At 40.6% G+C, this 19,213-nt stretch overlaps 1 protein-coding gene across 9 annotated transcripts in view; it reads right to left on the reverse strand.

Moving 5' to 3' along the window:
• ulk4 (unc-51 like kinase 4) overlaps positions 1 to 19,213 on the reverse strand; it is an 88,474-nt gene that overhangs the window by 6,135 nt on the left and 63,126 nt on the right. Inside the window, exons 34-37 of one of the 9 annotated variants that reach the window (XM_015038069.1) lie at positions 16,957 to 17,058; positions 13,393 to 13,587; positions 7,645 to 7,733; positions 2,619 to 2,727 (exon numbers count right to left, since the gene is read on the reverse strand). In XM_015038069.1, the coding sequence (XP_014893555.1) occupies positions 2,667 to 2,727; positions 7,645 to 7,733; positions 13,393 to 13,587; positions 16,957 to 17,058 (447 nt within the window). In that variant the 3' untranslated portion in view covers positions 2,619 to 2,666. The other 8 variants (XM_015038068.1, XM_015038070.1, XM_015038071.1 and 5 more) reach the window with 8 other exon arrangements.

The raw sequence follows: 19,213 nt of genomic DNA on the forward strand, positions 1-19,213 counted from the left end.
TGTTTTTTCATTTTTAATACTTTGGGTTGTTTTACTTTTTTATTCCGTTTTAAGTCTGTAATGGTACAAACTGAACTTAGCTTGCTTTTTCATTTTTCTGCATTATGATACTCATTTTTTTTCTACTCCCTTGTATTTTAAGTCTAAGTGTTTTTTGTTTTTCTTTCTAAGTGGTGATGCTCCATCCAAAAGAACTGGATGAGATTTTAAATGGTGTCCAAACACTAAAGGTAATCAGTTGAATTGTATTCTAATGATCAAGTGTAACATTGTGTAGCTTTTGTACAAAAAAAAACAAAAACAAAGAAAAAAAAACATGAATTGGAAATCATGGTCCAAATATCGAGCTATTTTCTTGCTTTAAAGGAGGACACCGACGTGTCCCAGCTGTTCCAAAGGGGGTTAGCTGACCGAGCTGGGTGGGCGTGTCTGTAAGGACAGGGGTGGAGACGTGCTCCTATTGGTCTGCTGTTACTAAGGGGTGAAGTAGTGAGGCGCTGGTTGCTTGTAGCCTGCTGTGTTCTGAAACAATAAAACGGACTGTCATTTCACCCACGTGTCTGTCTCATTTCAGTGAGTTGGACAAACTCTCCTTCACTTATCCAGCACCACCGCCTTTATAACATTTCAAATCTTTTAAAGGATTCTCTGGGAAAGACACATTTTGATGTCGATGGTCTGTACTTTTCCAGATTAATTGGCAGATTCACAGGTGTTTTTGTGCAGGTGAGACCAGTACAATCATTCAGACTTGTAACTCGGCTTCAAGTTGGAAAACTTCTTGTTGTGACTCTGCTGCATCACAGACCTGGCATCAACACAAAGGCCATAGAAATAACATCCAAGTTCTGAAAATACTGACTGATGCAATAATTTCACCCTGCTGTAAGAATTCATTAAACGGCACACTGAGGTCAACTAGAGGAGAGACTGTAGTGATCCTGAGATCACATCATTTATAAAAACTTCACTCATCTGAAGCATGTAAATAAATACCTGGAGAAAACAAATCACTAACTCCAAACTCTTAAATAAAACAAAGCTGCTTTGTAACGGGTCCAAACTCTTGATTCATTTGGTTTATTGGGGGGAAACATCCTGTAAAAAGATAATTAACCTCCAACTTGTAGATTTACATTAATGTTCTACTTGATGGAAATGCACTTAAATGTATGAATCTGAATAAGCTTGAAATTAAGTGAGAAGTCAAAGTGCGGTGAGTGGAAACAGCACAGTAGAATTAGGAGTAACCACTACAAGTGTTGTTCACTACTTTCCTTTTTCCAGAATTGTCCTTAAAAAGAAATTCCATTTTTTCAGGCTGTATGGGAATTACGTAAACACTGTAATTAGGAATGTCACTGCAAACAGTTGGGCTTTTTGTACGATGGTGTATTGGAGCCATTGTGGAGTAAATTTCTATCCAAAAAAACTCAGAAATTTGAAGAGTAATAGAAACTGACCGGGAATTGACTTCTGAAACTCAGAAATGTTCACGTTGTTTTCTAGAAAATCTGAGATTTTGCATCTACAATGCATCTATAGTGTATTTTCTATTTACTATGGCCCTAATACACCGTCATACTTTTTTCTGCCCGATTAGAAACTCTCCTCATGTTTTCCGTATATTTTTCTGTCGCAACATCAACAGCCGAGTTATTTTTAAACACCATTTCACTTTCCTGATGAAGTCTCCGTCGTGCAACAGCAGCAGACGCAGCTGTGAGCCGTCCGCAGCCTCCGGCTCCCGTTGACGCTGAACTGATGCCCTGTGAAACTGCAGGTGACTGTGTGTGTGTGTGTGTGTGTGTGTGGACACTTGGATTTCACACTTGGCAGATCCTTTTTCCAAAGCTCGCTGCACAGCTGTCATTAATAGATGAACTCGCCTGTGTTGCTTGTGCTCAGATTGTATTACCGCGTCTGACCTCGTCCACACTCCAAACGTACAAAGTGCAAAGTATTTATATTTTTAAATGAAATCCCAGTCATTTTTCACAGACTCTCCTGTGAGAAGAGGCCAACATGAACACAGGTCTGTTCTAATCTAAGCTCATTTATGTCTGCGTGCAGAACTGAGTGTTGTGCTGTAGAGGCAGAGTAAAGTAGTCATCGTTGACTGACACAACACACACACACACACACACATACATGCGTGGCCACGCTGAGGGCTAATCTAATGAGTCAATATTCTGTCATTAAAGCCAAATGGGAGCATCTAAATAGACTCCAAGGTCAGCGCTGTGATGCATGTGACAGCCCAAATTACTGCTCATGATGTAATCCTGTGCAGACTGATGGATGTTTTCAAATGAGCTGTCAACTCTGGTGACACAGCAATATTCTTTACCATCACTGATCCAATTTTTGGATGAAGGGAGTCACGACGAACGACCGATATCCGAACCGCGTGACTTGGTGGCGCGTAAAGATCTTAGCATACAGGAGCTGCTGACTGAGACTCAAATTATTAAAACAAATTTATTAAAACAAGCAAAACGTCAAATCCAACCAGCGAAACAAAAATCCTACTTTCTGAGGATGCTGTAGCCCCAAAACAAACAGACTTTAAGAGGGAGCAATCAGTACTGGATTTAGAAACGGTAAGATGCCGTTACTGTTGGGGTCACTCGGGGGTCACCGAAGGTTGAATGACGGAAAAACGTCTAGGACCCAGAGAGCTCCTGGAGGATCTCTGCAGCCCGTGTAGCCACATCAGCAGGACACCTAAAATGAAAAAAAAATAAATAAATTATATATACATATATATATATATATATATATATATATATAAATAATTTTTTTTTTCATAATCTCAAAATGGAGACGGAAACAATGAATTTATCTAACATATATAGTGTATTCTCAATAACTGTATGCTTGTTTTACCTTATAAAGCACAGAAGAGCAAAATGGAATAATAGTCTGCTCCACATGCACTTATAATCAACTACGTTACATTTGTTCTGTTTTTACTTGCATCTGTATCAAAATCATAAAGTTTTACAGATAACATTCTAACTGCAACATGACTGAATAAAGTCCTCAGTCGACACAGTCAGCTCTACACTGAAGATTTTTCAGAAAATCCATCGTCAGCTCAACATAACGGCTCAGACACAAAATGCTTCACAAAATCACTGATCTGGACTTGGAGCCACATGATGAAATGAATAGGAAAAAAAATTAAACATGGTTTCACACATCCACTAAGCACTCCAAATGCAGGTGTATCTATAAGCAACAATATCATTGAAAGTTCAATTATTTCAGTAATTCGATAAAAAAAAGAAAAAAAAAAGAAGAAACTCACACAGATTCATTTCCACAGGTCCGCTCACGCCTCTTAACTTAATTACCGTCCTCATAATTGATCTAATTAAAACGTTCCCCAGAGGCCTCGCAAACCCATGAAAGTTTTGGCATTTGGATAAAGTGAGTGAGCTCAAGCTGCAGAGTTTGGTCACTGATTACATCCTCACACGTTCTGCTAGCAAGTACACACTATGCAGCTACGCAGAGGACGAGGAGCGACAGCCAAGCTAAAAATGGCTTTAGTTTTAATTTTCAGCTGATTTTCAGTATATCTGATCGGGCCACCCTTAATTTACAAATATAATATGATGTTTGCAGGACTGAAATATTCGTTTCCAATCTTCCTACTTATATTAGGAACATATTTCTGTTCATGACAAATATGTGAAAGAGGAGTTTCTGCAAAAGAGGCTGGAATCTTAAACTGTCATTGGCATCTTTTATAAGTAATTAATATTGTTAGCACAGTAATACATTTTCCTGGCGTTTCCCTCGAGAAATTAGATCTTTACCTTAACTTTACCAGCATTTTAAAATGCTCTGCTGCCTGACAGACTGAGGCCGAAAAGTATAAAACAGCGAAACCTGAAAGGTAATATGTCTAGCTTTTAGAAAGTCATGCTCTCTCTCGCCGTCTGGCAGCCTGAATGAGTCGTTGACATGTCTTAGAAGATTTTCTCCCTTCAAATAACCTCATTATGCCTCACTACCTGGTTGGCCATCAGTAAGGGTCAATCGAGTCGATTCCTCTGCATTTATAGGTTTTAGATGATCAGCATAAACAATAAGCAGCTTCTCACATTACAGGGAGAAAACTGAAGGAAAATTATGAGAGCAACACTCAGCATTGTCCGCACCACATGTAGCAGCAAGGGGGGCAGATCACAGCTGAGCAGATGGTGCCCTTTGATGCTCACTTGTTTCTGGAACATATTGTCAGGACCTTACTAAAAATCCCCCCCAAACCCCCCCCCCCCCCACCACCCTTTTGTTTTCTTTTTTTAGTTTGTTTCTGGTTCTGGTCTGGTCATAGTTCCACAGCTGCTGAACGTCAAAGATTTCTGCAGCACATTTCTGCTGCAGCTGCTTCACGAAGTTTGAGCCCAAAAATTAGACAAAGTTGTTTACAGAAGGAGCGTTTTTGGTCCCGCGCGCTGAGTTTGCTGTCGGCGCGGACATCAGAGCGCCTCAGCATTAGCGACGGCTTTGACCGACCTGAACGTGGCGGTGAGCCAGGATCAGGTTCGGAGGGGGGCGAGGGGACTCGAGGCTTTTCTTCAGGAGCTGAAGTGACGCCCCTCCCTCTGCAGACGGTCGGGCTTGAGGGTTTACAAAAAAAAAAAAAAAAAACATTCCTCAGGTTGCCATGGTAAAGGCACAATGACATCATTAGTATCTAGGCCCCGACCTCCGCTCTCCCTCCAAATCGCGTCTTTTCCCCTCTTCTGCCGCTGTCCAAACTCCTCTCATCTTCTCAATTAAAACCTCTCCCACCTCTTCCTGTCCCCTTCCTTCTGTCCACATGGCTCTTCTCATCTCCTACCCCTTTTTTCCTAAAAACCTCTACTTCCCTCTCCCTACTCCTAGATGGGGGGTGGGAGGGTGGGAGGGCGCCAGCCTCGGCCACTTCAAAGCAGAGAGCTGATTTTTGCTTTCATCTGCCAGAGAAACGGGAAAGTGAGGCGAGGAGAGGAGGTCAGGAAAATAGGGAAATGGAGAGGGGCAGTGCATGCTGGAGATACGGGGCTGTGAGGGCGACAAAGGGGGTGGGGGGTGGAGGGGGATGTATAAAAGAGGCGGCGGAGGAGAAAAGAGGTGGAGAGGGCGGGTCGAGTAAGAGGAGCCTCAATGGCAGACCAACAATACACCTTTAATATTGATCTGGCAGGATCTGTGTGTGATTGAGAGACACAATCTGGATGCAGAGGAGGAGGAGGGGGGGGGGGGTAACTAATTGTGTTCCTGTGTGTGTCGGCACAGTGCGCGCGTGTGTTTGTGTGTGAGAGGTCGCTGGTCTCATACATCAAAGGATCAAAGGGAGCATGGTCGCTATAGTGAGAAAACCCTCGGTTCAAAGAGGGAGCAAACATTCAGCCCACACACTCATGAAAAGCAGGCTGGTGCGGGGATGCAGGTGCACATATGGGAACACACACGTTGGACGGGGAGCAGTAGCCAGCGTTTGTCCCTACAGATGTTGGTTATTGATAACTACACAATCAGTACTGGTGTATGAATAAATCGTGTTCTGCTATGTGACTGAAGTTTTCTTCTTTTTCGTCAAAAGAGCTCCAAAAATAAGTTCACTAGTGAAAGAGTATTTTACATCTCTGTCTGTTTTGTGAGCTTTTTATCTGACCTCTTGTCCTTTTCTGCTCTGACAAGAAGAAAAGTGAGTTTTGTTTTAGACAAGATGTGAAAGATATAACTGACATACATTAAAGGAACAGATGTTGTGCTAAAAAGAACAAAAAAAGTTTTCAGATACATGTTTGGTGGGATTTTATGTGACACGTTAGTTTGTAACAATGAATTTGGAGAAAACTGTTAAAATTTTCCACACAAAAAAAAAACAAAACAAAAAAAAAAACAATAAACAGCTGAAATGTGTTGTGTGTGCATTTGTACCTCTTTACTCTGATACACTTAAATAAAATCCATTTGTTCCAGCAGGACAACAACTCTAAATGGTACCACCACAGCTAGAGCAAAATAGCTCAGATTAACTCTAACTGTAATTGTGGGGCAAATCTTGAAAATTGCTGTTCACACTCGGCCTCTACTGAAACTGACAAGAGTTTTATTTATACAGGACAGAAAAAAGGGGCACGAATCTCTTCCTCACCGTGTACAACAGATAAACGCACCTGTTGATTACAGATGCATGCCACACTTTTCAGATTTTTATTGCCAAGAACACTTAAGCCAATGTAACGTCAATGTTTCTTCAAAAATGAACGAAGTGTGAGGTTGTAACTTGACCAAATGTGGATAAAGTTCGAGGGGTTCGAATACATTTTCAGGGCAAAACACATGAAAATAGGTTTATTTTCATGCTTCTTGCAATAGCAAACCTATAATATGTTTCAGTCAACGGTGAGTCAAGAAACTATGTGAGTAGGAGGTTAAAGCTTCTCGTAGGGTCTGACCTGTTCTGAGGAGTGGGCCGGACAGGCGACTCAGCAGGCCAAACACTGAGCTAACAGAGCCTGTTGACAGGCATTTCACCTTTAGACAGAACAAAAACAACTCTGGGTTACGAGTAAGGGAATCTGTGTGACGCTAACCAAGCAACGTTACGGCTACGCGCTACGTACATCAGTGATTCTGAAGTCCAGCTGTTGAAAAGGAGGAAGCCTTTTCAACAGTAAAGATGTTTTGAAATGAGTTGGGGAAATAGTAGCGTAGGCTTCACAGCACAAATATTACTTAGCAACACAGGAGGAAGAGGTTCATGAACGGCCGTCGACAGATGAGAACTGCTCTTAAGGAAACGACGACTCGCTCTCAGAAACAGGTTGGACGGGCTCAGTTATGCGGAAACGCATCGGAGAAGAGCTGCTGTGCTGAACGGAAGGCTAATTCCTCTGGATGTGTGCTATTACAAATATTTACACTGCCCACGCTGTTAATTGGTATGTTTTCCAGCACCGCAAACTGGTTTGAGGCAAAGAGAATGTGTCTGTACAGAGGCCAAACTGGTTCACCCAGAACATCACACAAGTTCTCTACCAATCTGTGATCGTGATAATTAAAACATCGACACCTCGAGTTCTTCAATTGGTTCTGGAACCATTTCTGCAGCATGTCGGCCTGCGTCGTCCTGGCCAAAGAGGCTACTGGATTTACTGGATATGGGATAATGCAGCAGCATTAGATGGATGTAAAAAAACAAAATCCAACTGAATGACAAGATCCAAGTTTCTCAATTAGAACCTTCCTAAAAAAAAAAACATGGTGGTTCTGCAAGCCCCCCGTCTTTGCACAACGTTCTCTGTTCTTCTCTTAAGCACGGGACAAAGACGTCCACAATTTACAACTTGTTTGTTTTTCCACTAGTTTCATGAACGTCCCACAAGAGTTGCAGCTGTGACTCAACTTCACATCGCAATGTTGTTAAAATTACAGTTTGCCAAACCTTTTACCCGAGTCACTTTTTTTTTTTTTTTTTTAAACCTTCTCAGACCACTGGAGTTTTGAAGGACATCATTTTCATTCTTTCATTTATTCCACTTTTTGCCAGATGCCACTGTATTTTTCTCTTCAGCTTTCAACCAATAAACCTTACAAGATCGGATAAAAATAAGAATCAGCATCAGAAAGACGCACCTGTTGGACTCGGCAATATCCTGAAGCACACTGGTCAGGCCCGTTCCTTCAGGACATTCCAGCCAACCAGACTGGTCTGTAGTTTGTATCTGAGAAGAAAAGAAGAAAAAAAAAAAGAGAGAAAAATTCAGTAAAAATGTTTCACAGTACTTTTCATTCTGACAATGGGATGGAAAACTTGAAATCTGGTAGAGAATGGAGCAGCTACTGGACTTTCACACCAATACGGTTCTGGCTGTTATTTGAATACGGTAATGGAAATGAATCAAAATTGTTCTGCACTTCTGAAAACCTAAAACAGATCTCTGGTCCAGGGACATTATTACTTTTTTATTCTGGCAGAATAAAAAAATAGAACAAAAAGTGCGATGGATTTTATTTTCTGTCTCTAAGATTGCAAAGCTGGAAATTCACAGTATTGATGCAGTTGATTTAAAAAAAAAAAAAAAGGAGTTCTTTCTGGAGTTAAAACAATTTCTTCAGTAAACTGTAAGTCGTCCCATACTGACGAGGCACTCAAGTGTGTTACTATCATTTCAAAATTCACCTTTCTCACTGCAAGCCCCTTTTTTTCTGATGTCTGTACTGTTTAGTCATTATATAGTCTGGGTGGTTTGGCTTCCAGGATCTACTTTATGATTCCATCGCTGAACATCGACTCATATGCTGCAGTCTTATGAAGTGTGTCCATAAGCCCCGCCCTAAACTACCTGATATCTTCTCTCCTCTGGCTCTATGGCTGCTCTGTCAGGCCTCTCATCATGGTGATGCCTCTGTATTTTCCCAGAGCAACCCCCCCTCCACCTCCGCCCCCCCAAGAAAACTGAACAAACAGTTTAGTGATAAAATCTGCCTTAACTTTGCATTTAAAGTTATTTTGTAGCTCAAATCTTTAATAACTAACAATGAAGCATGTTTGTGTCGGTGTTTCTTTGTGTGAGTTTGGTGTCTGTGTGCTGATGAGTGGATTCGTGTCACTGTGTTTTGGAGAACATGCTTTCTCTGATCTCTGGTGACATCATCATGTCTGTCTCTGTGGCGACACAGTACAGTTGTTGCTAAGTAACGGGGTTAGGGGGAGAGAAAAGATGCTCCCCTCACTCATTTTCCACACAAGTGAGCACACACACACGCACACCGACTTTTTTTTTTTCTTTTGCCTTCTCCATCGGCGTTGGAGGACCTTCATGTGTGCCTGCCAACCAAACGCAGACATCTCTTCTTTAACTTGGCTCTACCACCTCATCCTCCATTCTCCCCTCAACTCGATACGTGACGAACAAGCGAGTCAATAATGTTGAACTCAAAGTTGTACAAGATGAACCCAGACAGACAGACAGACAGACAGACAGACAGACAGACATGCAGCTCCTCAGACGTACAGCACAGGGCTGTCATGGTAGACGTCGAGTTTAAACAAGTGACAATGTACCTGACAGCACAGAAACGGATTCGCGCCCCAAAAAAAGAAAATAAAAAACTTGTACATGATCCATGAATAACAGAACATTTAGATGTGTGTTTCAGAGGCTGATGGAACGACTGAAAGGATGAGCTTTGTTTGAATGTACGGCTAAGTACTTTGTTTGATGAAAAATTAGCAATAACTGTAGGAGCAAAACAAGAGTTTTGTGTTTTTGATGGGATTTAGCTCCAGGCTTTGACTGGGCCGTGATGCACTTCGATCAAAACCTTGACGTTTTAGCTCCCACCAGAGTTGTGGATCTGTGGAGCTAGTTAGCTTGGGCTGCTGTATTTGTATCACCATTAAATTACCTACAGGACTGTATCTACTAATTAGGTGAATTCTGATAGAAGCTAATTGCGATGGATATTTTTTAGAAGTACTATGTTTTTCTTTAACTTTGAAATTATGAACTACTGTTAATTGGACTAACACACAAACCTCAGATAAAATATATTAACTACATTTTGTGGCTGCAACAAGACAAAAAGTGGAAAAGTTTGCTTTTCCTTCTGTACGAGAAGACATGTCACAGATCATTAACTCCATGTTGCCAGAAGCAAACGAACAAGTGAAAAAAAAAATACATAAACTACTCCACGGAAATAATAAATGCTCAGTTCTCTCGCAAATTATCACACGGTCTTATTGAATTAGCAGTTTTTTTTTTTTTAGTCTTTTCAATTTGTAAAAATAAATTGCAGTCAGATTTCACTAATTCAAAAATGATTTATTCTCCCCTTCCCCTCTTTTCAGTTTCAAAGCTATTAGCGGGATCTTTGATTGAGATTAACAGAGGCCTGAAATCAATGAAAGATAATTAAAAAGCTTTTGTGAAGGGCAGACGCTCGGTTCAGTGAGTAGGTGTGTGTTTGAGACAGAATGTGGGAGACAAATTAAGGAGCACTACACTGCATGGCACAATTAACAGATTCGAATCCAAACATGGAAAGCGGTAACGTCCTACGCCTAAATAGGTCAGGTATTTACCAAGTAGGGTCTGTTTATGTTTTTTCTATAAACTATAATAATAAACTAACTGTTTGGATTTTTTTTTTTTAAATATTACAGATTCGTAAAGAAAAGTCAGTGGCTCTGATTAGGTCGACAAAGACGGGATAGGAAGTGCAGCTCTGCTCGCCTGTCGCCTCCAACACTGAGAGTGACCGCCACGGTTCCTCCGTTCATCAGACTGATTTACGTGTGTGAGCAGAGAAAATCAGCTTAGGATAAAACGGTTTAAACGTCGTTCTTTTCATTGCGTTGCTTGAACTGTGTCGGCCTGCAGCAGGCCTAGAGCGAGCCGCAGCTGAGGCCATCGGTGATTCAAACTTTATTTCAATAAGTATTTAAGCACAGATGGGCCAGTAATGTGATCTTATTCTGTTTTACATTCCTCTGCTCTCATTCACCTGTATTAAATGTTTCTGAATATTTCCTGTACAATTGTTGAATTGAGTCCATTATCTCAGCTGATAATGCTAACGCTATTAGCTCTGCCAACGCTAAGACGCCAACCACAGTTAGTTTATGCTGTGCTTAACACTCAACTTATTCTGTTTATGCTGTAGTCATAGTAGACAGAAAAGGGGTTTTCAAGACGTGCTAAATACCACATCTGCTACTTTCCGTCTTTGCTAAACTGAACTGCTAATCCCAGGTTTGACATCATCACGTCTGCCACTTGTTTGCCATCCTGCGATTCATAAAGATTATCAAGCCACCATCTTGGTAGTCCATCGTGTCATCCAGTCAGTCGATGTGAGTGCTAGGTTCGTACAACACTGAGAATCGATTGTCCAAAATGTTTGTGATTTTTACTTTTGCAAATCATTTTTAAAACATTACTTTATTAAAATTTGTTTTATTTCCCCCTCAGCGTTGCATTTAAACTGCTTGTTTTAAAGCATTACAGCTGTTATTTATTGTGACCTTTCAGAAACATACTTTGGTTCTTAAACATACATATTTTCACTGAACTGTGACATCACTGTATCGTCTTATTAGACATTTTTTACAGGTAAAAAAAAATTATTATTATTATTATTATTATTATTATTTCATTTTCACTTGTCAGCTTAGTTGAATGTTGCTAGTCCAGTTAAAGAGTTTGTTTACTAAAGTATTTTACCTGGAAGTATTTCGTTAAATGTTTACATTTTGGAGAGAAGTTGTTTGTGTTTATTCCCCATTTGATGTTTGAGAACATCAATGTTCAAATTTACTCCATCTAGTCTACAATGCCACACAGAGGATTTTCTGCTATTGATTTCTCATAATCAGGTGGTGCAGGTGCCTGACTTGGTAATTTTGATCTAAATTACTAACTTTGTTAACATTTTTAGCCTTTGGCACTTATTAATAACCAAACCAAACCTATTGCTGTACAACATCAGGAACACTAAGCTGAGTACCAGATATTTAAAATGAATAGACTTAAAATATTAGGGCTCTAAAATGTGATCAACATCATACATTTGATGACTCCAATGTGTGCATTAGTGTGGAAAAACAGAAGAGCTGTGGACCGAGGACATGGGGTATTTTTTTTTATGACCAAATAAATTAGTTATATTTCCACTGGGATGCTGCTTGGTGAATCATCCCCTCGCTACAAGGAAATAGCTGAAATATAGCACTATGTGTTGCTCAGGGTGGAGAGTCAGAGAGAGACGGCACACTGAGGCAGCGCTGGGGTAATGAGGGAGCTTCCACCAAATGACAAATTTGTCAGACAAATAAAGGGGAAAAAGAAAAAAGGGGTCTGTGACACGGAGAGAGAAAGAGAGAGAGAGTGGGTGGTTCAGATGGCCAGAACTAATTAGTGAGGAGAATTACAAATATATCTACACATGCAAATGTCCTCTCCTTACTCTTTCACGCACAGCTACAAAGTAGAGTAGCTTCCAGGCACAGCCTTGGGTCAGTTCATGCAACACAAAGGTGGCAGCTGACCTTGTGTCCCACGTGCAGAAACTTTTTCATGACCCTGCGGCCAAGCCAAAACATTAGGGATGCATTTTGCATAATTCATAGAGGTGTACAGAAAAATTAGACGTGTTATGTGTTTTCGTCGGACTCCCAGCCCAAAAATAAAGTCCTGGTGCAAATCAAAAATGGAGAATTAACAACTCATTACAACCAGAATGACAAAAAAAAAGAACATGGTAAACTAAGAAAGTATATGTATTAGGAAAGGATGCAAACCTTGACGTATTAAGTGGGTTACCGTTCGACGAAAAACGGCGTATCAGGCTCAGCATCAGAGAGTGAAGTGTAAGTCTTGTACTTTGGAACCTTTTTTTAAATTTATTTTATTGCAGGATCATAACAGGGAATTGTGGTACTATTTAATATTGCAAGATGATATTTATTAGGGTAAACATACTGTTTCCCAACTCTTGCCTGTCTTTTCTTTAGTACAATGTCTTTACTTATTCTTTATGGGCTTCAGCATCTCAGCGACTGTAAAACATACATCATGTCAGCAGAGCATTGAGATCAGTGAAACACCATCCAGCAGGCCAATATATATTATTGGCAAGCAGAATTTGCATTCAAGGAACGTTAAATAAAATATCCGACCAAATGTTGCATCCGAGCGGTCCTATGCGATCCCATCATTACAGATATCGACACTGCGATTCAATATATTGCGCACCTCTGGCAGAATGAAAATAGATATTCCTCCAGTGTTTCAAGGCTGCATTTGCAAATAATGCAGCTAATCAATATTTCCAACATAGCGGAGTTATTGATTTAACGGTTCAATTAAAGGGGCCAGCGTTGGATTACTGTTGTGTTAATGCAGATGAAAAAAAAAAAGAAAAAAGTGTCATCTTGTTAAAATAAAGTTTAGTAAATGACAGTTTTCTGCTCGGTGTGAGAAAACCAACAAACTCGTATTGATTGTGTTTGAGGAGCAGCAGCTGTGCTGCACTGCGCTCTCTTCCAGGTTGGCTTTCATCAGAGCAACAAATCACACCGACTATCCCACAAAATTGGACAGACTCTTGACCAGACACTGACAGGAAGAAACAACCCAGCATTTTTCCCCTCCCCTCCCTCAATCCGTCTTGCACCTTCTGTCAGTCTCATTCAGGAGAAACTGCACATTATTCGGGAGAGTAGGAAGCCCGGTATGAGTCTGTGAGAGTTAGAGTGTGTGCAAGTCTGTGTCTAGTTATTATTTTATTATCTCTCAATGGCCCCAAGATTCTCTCCTGCCAGAGCAGAAATTTAGATACATTGCATCAGACGCTGCTGCTGTGTGAGCGACTCACCAGCCGTTTAATGATCCTCAGAGCCGTGCGTTGGACTCGGGGGTTCTCGGAGTTCACGTGAGCGCGCAGGAGATGGGAGAAGCTCTGTAAACACGAAGGCGACAAGCAGTCCTGGCCCTCTCCGCCGTACAGCTGTACCAGTAAGGACAGACACTGAATGGATTCCTCCCACACTTCCTGGTTTTCAGTGGACAGCTGGAGAGACGATGGAAACACACAAAAACCACAGTTCAATTCGTGTTAACGCTAGAATTAGCTGAATTTTAAAGATTATTTACTTTTTTTTTTAGCGACCGATGTTTACGACACACTGTGTTGTGTGTGTAGAGAAACTTTATGAGCTTAAACCTGGAGTTTACAGGGCATTTTTGATTCCTAAAAGCTTTTTTAGCACGGAGCAGGCAAAACGGATGTTTCCTCCTAAATAGACCAACTACAGAGCCTCGTGAAAGTGTGACAAACTGTATTTACATCGACACTACATTATTAAGAAAGAACACAGGAACTCTAAATAAAATACACAGAGGTTTAGGTGGCATCATGGTGACGTTTTGCTGCTTCAGGACTTGGATGATCGTAATTGCTGGAACCGTGAATTCTCCTTTCTCGCCAGAACACCCTGAAGAAGAATGGTTGGGGTATCAATTTGTAACCTGCATTCAGCCAAAATGAAACGATTAAACTTTCTACATTAACAAAAGGTTTACCGGTGTCTAAAGCTACCCGTTTTGGCAGTTTTAGTGATGTTTCACTGCTATTGACAGCGTTTCGCTCACTCACTAATCTTTCAAAGGGCAAAGGGGCTGAGCAGAGGTCGAGAGTGTGTTGGCTGCTCCATCAACCCTCTAATGTGTTCATTGTGTCCCTGGAGACGCCCCTCTTTTCTGGGCCCCCAAGTTCCTTTCTTTCTGCTCTCTCCACAATGCCATCGACTTTCCAGGGTGACTTACAGCATCCTCCGTTCTGCGTGGATTCTTTCTTCTGTCTCACAGGCAGTTTATTTCATTTTTATTTGAGCTGAAAGGCACATAACACACTCAGAATAAAAAGTCAACACCAACAAAATGGAATGCATGAATTAATCTCCTTTTTTTTTTAACAGTGCATTGTTGACTCGTCTTGTTTTCATCATCTGCTACACGATCCACTGCGCCATCATTCCAGAGAACATTTAATTCAGTGGCCGCCCTCAGAAGAAGATGGGAAACATATCAATATTTCGTTTTGTTAAGTTTGTTTAAGTGTGTATTCAGTGCTTGTGGTTGCTCTCTGAACCATTTACATTTCATAAAAGTAAAGATGACAGTTCTTTCTTCTTGTGAGGCAACCCTGTCTTCACCAAACTCTGCCTAGCTTTGAGGGCTATTTAAATCTAAATGTCAAAGGTGATAAGAACAGGTTGCAATTACATTTAAAGAATTTGAATTTTGGTAGTTTATTTTAGATTTTGTGATACTAAATTTAATCTGAACTCTATTAACAGTTTGCACTGAGACTTTGAAGCCACATGAAGGAATGGGAGCGTTATCTACGGCACATTTGATGGACAGCAGAGAAAATAGAACCAGAATGTGAGAATGTTTAAGAGGCTCCTTTGGTTAAATGTTCAAAATTTCTTTCCAAAAAACAAAAAAGGCAAAAATGTACTCCATACTTATCTTCCTGTTTGTGAGATTTCTATAACTATAACAATCATCAGTGGTCAAATGTAAGCTAAATATGCACGGCCATCTTGCTTTTCCTTCATTCTACACACTGTTTATGTTACCTGCTCATCTCTTCTGCTCAAGGCAGGGACAGCATTGTTTCATATTATGCGGTATCTGGTAAAGGTTTTCGTATCTCCTGAAATTTCTAAATCTTCTCACATTTCATCCACAACCAACAATGTTTTTTCTTTGGGTGTCATGTAAAAGGTGGCGTTGCAGGCCAAACAGGAGCGATGTGTAACGCTACAAGGAAATGTTTGGTGTTCGGTTCTGAGCTGTGGAAACTTGATGCTTTAAAGGTGTTCATCACTGCAGGTTTCACCAACTCAAAATTAAATTTTTTTGTACGGCCGTTTTAAAATCATCATGAAGGAAATTTAAGACAAGTCTCAAGGCCAAAATGTACTATAGAAAATTGCATATTTTATACAGAAGAGCCAAGCTTGATTCACAGAATACACATAAAAACGTTCCGGTTGGCAGGAGAAGTGAGACAGTGGCAAAGATGAACCACATCTGGCCAGCTGGCGATAAATTTACACTTTCCAATGATGGGCATAAAAAAACTAGCTAGCTAGCAAGGGTTTTCTGTCGGCTAGTTAGCGGTAGCCTCCTCTGCTTCACGTCACAGATGTCTGACAGAAAAGTCCCACAAAAAAAATAAACTACATATATAGTAATCAATAGACCTGCCAGGGCAAAATTTAAGACCTGTGAATAACTTATTTAAGGCTGATTTACATATTTTTCAGTGAATTTAAGACGTTTTAAGGCCTTCATTTTACATGCATAAATAAGACTTTTTAAGGGTGCGGGGACTCCCTGCATCAGTGAGTTGCATTTTGCGATCTCTCATTAATCTTCAGAGATAGGGCGTTTACACATCCAGAGTCATGGAGGCGAAGTCAAGGCACCATCTCACAGATGACTGTGGAGATGTAATTTGTTTTGAGGGTGGCTGTTAAACTGCAGCTCTTTAAGCTCCGTGTGGATGTGTGCAGAGGCTTTCTCAACATCAGGAAGACCAAGAAACACCACACAAAAGTTAGGGATAAAGTTGCAGAGAGGGTTGAAGCTTTTAAGATCTGTCTCAAGTCATCATCTGAACATGGAAAAAGTATTTCACAACAGCAAAAAAAAGAACAACAACAACAAAAAAAACCCCCCACAGACACAGCTAACCCACAATAACCCACAGGTTGGGCAAGAAGAGCATTAACCAGAGAAGAAGAAAAGTGGGACATGGTAACTTGGGAGGAGCTGCAGAGACTCAAAGCTCAGGTGGGAGATTCTCTTGACTGAACAAGTATTACTGATAGAACGGTTTGGATCAAAGAATATGGATATATCGGAATGGTGCAGTTAAAGTTCAGATCAGAAACTGAACAAGAGTCCAATGTCAAAGTTCGCAGACAATCTGAGGTGGAGCCATTTTCAAAAGAATAATGTGGAAACGTTCAGTGTAGATGTGTTAAATTGGTGGAAACATAGCACAAAAAAAAAAACAACGCTACCAAGATTATATGTAAGTTAAATTAGTCTTGTAAAGTACTGACTAAGGAATGCCGAATACCAAAGCACAACACACTTGCCGTATTTTCTTTTTTTTTCCTCCAAACTTAAAAAAAAAAACAAAAAAAAAACATTAATCATTTTCCTTCCACTCTGGAATCCTGCACCGCTTTGTGCGAGTCCATCACACAAAACACCAATGAAACACAGTTTGTGGCTGGCAAAGTTCTTCGGACGTGAAAACTTTCGCCACGCAGTGCGAATAATCCAGAGACGTACACAAACACGCTGGGAGAAAATGTATCAGCACAAACACAAAAAGGCTGCGAGTGTAAGGTCTCACCATGTGAATGAGGTGAGTGCTGAGTTGGCTCAAGGGTCTGTTGGCTACGAGCAGTTTCTCTGCTGCCTCCGTTTCTGCTGCTGAACAAGATAGCCTCTGGCTCTATACACACGCACACACACACACGCACACGCGCGCACTTTAAATCATTTATAGAGATTTGACAGTCAATAATGATTTATCCAGAGACTTGTCAAGACTTATTCTGACAGTCTGACACAGAAAGACGATGTGATAGACTAAGAAAGGAAATAGTTTACCTGCGTGACGTTACTGCCGCCGTTCCTTAACGAGACGCTCAGGACAACATCGACTGAACACTTTTCTTTGCCACACCAAGTATTTTTAGTGTGCCACAAAGAATTAACCTTCTCGTATTCTGTTTTTTTTTCTTCTTTTGTTTCCCCTTCATCATTAGCGTCCCGGTAATACAGTTTGGCTTATTTTAGTTCAGTCCATGCCTGCAGTGAAACTTCAGGCCAATTAGTAGTGGAATAAGATGATTAATAGTGGCGTACATCCTCTTTCTCCACCAAAGTCACTGCTGTTCTGGGTTGGGGGGTTTTTTTTCTCCCACCTCTGTGCTGAAATATCTGACATACTCTCTCTTGACAAACTGCGAAACAGTTTAGGAAGAGCGGCCGAGTCACGTCCGCTTCCCTTATCGGACCTTATTACCCAAAAGAATTTGGTTTAGGCAGAATTTTTCTTTTTTAATGAGCTTTGCATTTATGGTGGAATTGATTTCTGCTGCACATTTTCTTTGTTCCTTTTTTCCATCTCCATCTCTCTTTCCATGCTTCCTCTTCTCCCCTCTTTCCTCTCTGTCCTCTCTTTCACCCAGTCTTTTACCCTCTTTCCACTTTAGTCCCCTCCACCCCCTTGTCCAGGCATTAATATGTATGCACTGGGCTGGGGTGCACAGTATGGGGAGATGGGGGCTGGTTTGTGTGTATGCGTGTGTCTGTCTATATAGTGAGGCAAGCTGAGGACAAAGCCAGCGGTGATAATGAGGCCGCAGGGACATAGCCAGACAGGCCCCTCAGTATATGCCTGTGTGTGTGTGTGTATGCGTGTGTGTGTGTGTGTCCCAGGGACCTCATGCACTTTCTCCTGAGTCTACAACTTCAATATTGCAGTTGCTTAAACCTGCTAGCTTCTACCTTGTACATCAATGGACACACACTCAAACACACACATGCACTCGCCTTTGGGGGAAAAGACAGAAGGACAACATTTTCAGGTAGATGACTTTGTGATTTTTGTCGGCCGATGTGGGCTCACTGGAGATGAAGAGGCCAAGTATCGGTAAAAAAAATTAAAATAAAAAAAAAGGGTGGAAAATGAAGTACCTTGCAAAAGTATTCACAGCTCTTTAACTTTTTTACAAACTTAAATGTTTTAGACCAACATCAAGTACTGCACAATTGTGAAGTGGACAGAAAACATTAGTTTTTTTCTTTTTCTTTTCTTTTTTTTTTACAAATAAAAGTCTAAGCATCCATTTGAATTCAACCCTCCTGAGTGTAGAAACACTTTTCACTGCATTTACAGCTGCAAGTCATTTCAATTAGGTGCCTTTCAGATTTTCATATCTATAAACTTCAGATTTTTATAAGTCTCTGCAAAACTACATCAAGCTCCATCAGACTGGATGGATAACAACTGTACACATCAATTTTCTTTTCTTGCCACAGTTTCTCATTTCAGTTCCGGTCAGGACTTTGACTGGGCCATTCTTACGCATTAAAATGCTTTGTCTGAACAAACTGCAAAATATGTAGGGTCACTTTCCCGTTGGAAAGGGATTTTCAGCACTACTGTCAAGTCTTTTAGAGACTCTTTTTCCCCACAAATGTTTGGTAATTAACCATCACATACCTGAAGCAGTGTAGTTTTGCCTCATCAGAGCAGAACACCTTCTTCAATGTATGTGGTGTGTCTCCTCTACATGGTTTGTGGCAAACTGCTTGCATGACTTCTTGATTATTGTTTCGACATCTGAAGAAAGTTTGCTCCACTGAATTTTATTTATGGGTATTAGTGTAAAGGGGATTACAAATTTTACTGGAAATAAAAAATTAAACCCACATATTCTTTTCTATCTACTTCAAAACTGTACTTCTTTGAGCCCGTCTATTATATAAATTGTATAAATACATTGAAGTTTCTGGTTAAAATGCAACAAAACATGAGACTATTTTTGCAAGGTGATGTACAGCTTATAAGCGGAAATGTAACAAGTTACATGAAATTA

This window comes from Poecilia latipinna, unplaced genomic scaffold, assembly GCF_001443285.1.
Source record: "Poecilia latipinna isolate Pla-1442-1.1 unplaced genomic scaffold, P_latipinna-1.0 Scaffold428, whole genome shotgun sequence".
In the NCBI taxonomy this organism is placed as follows: Eukaryota; Metazoa; Chordata; class Actinopteri; order Cyprinodontiformes; family Poeciliidae; genus Poecilia; species Poecilia latipinna.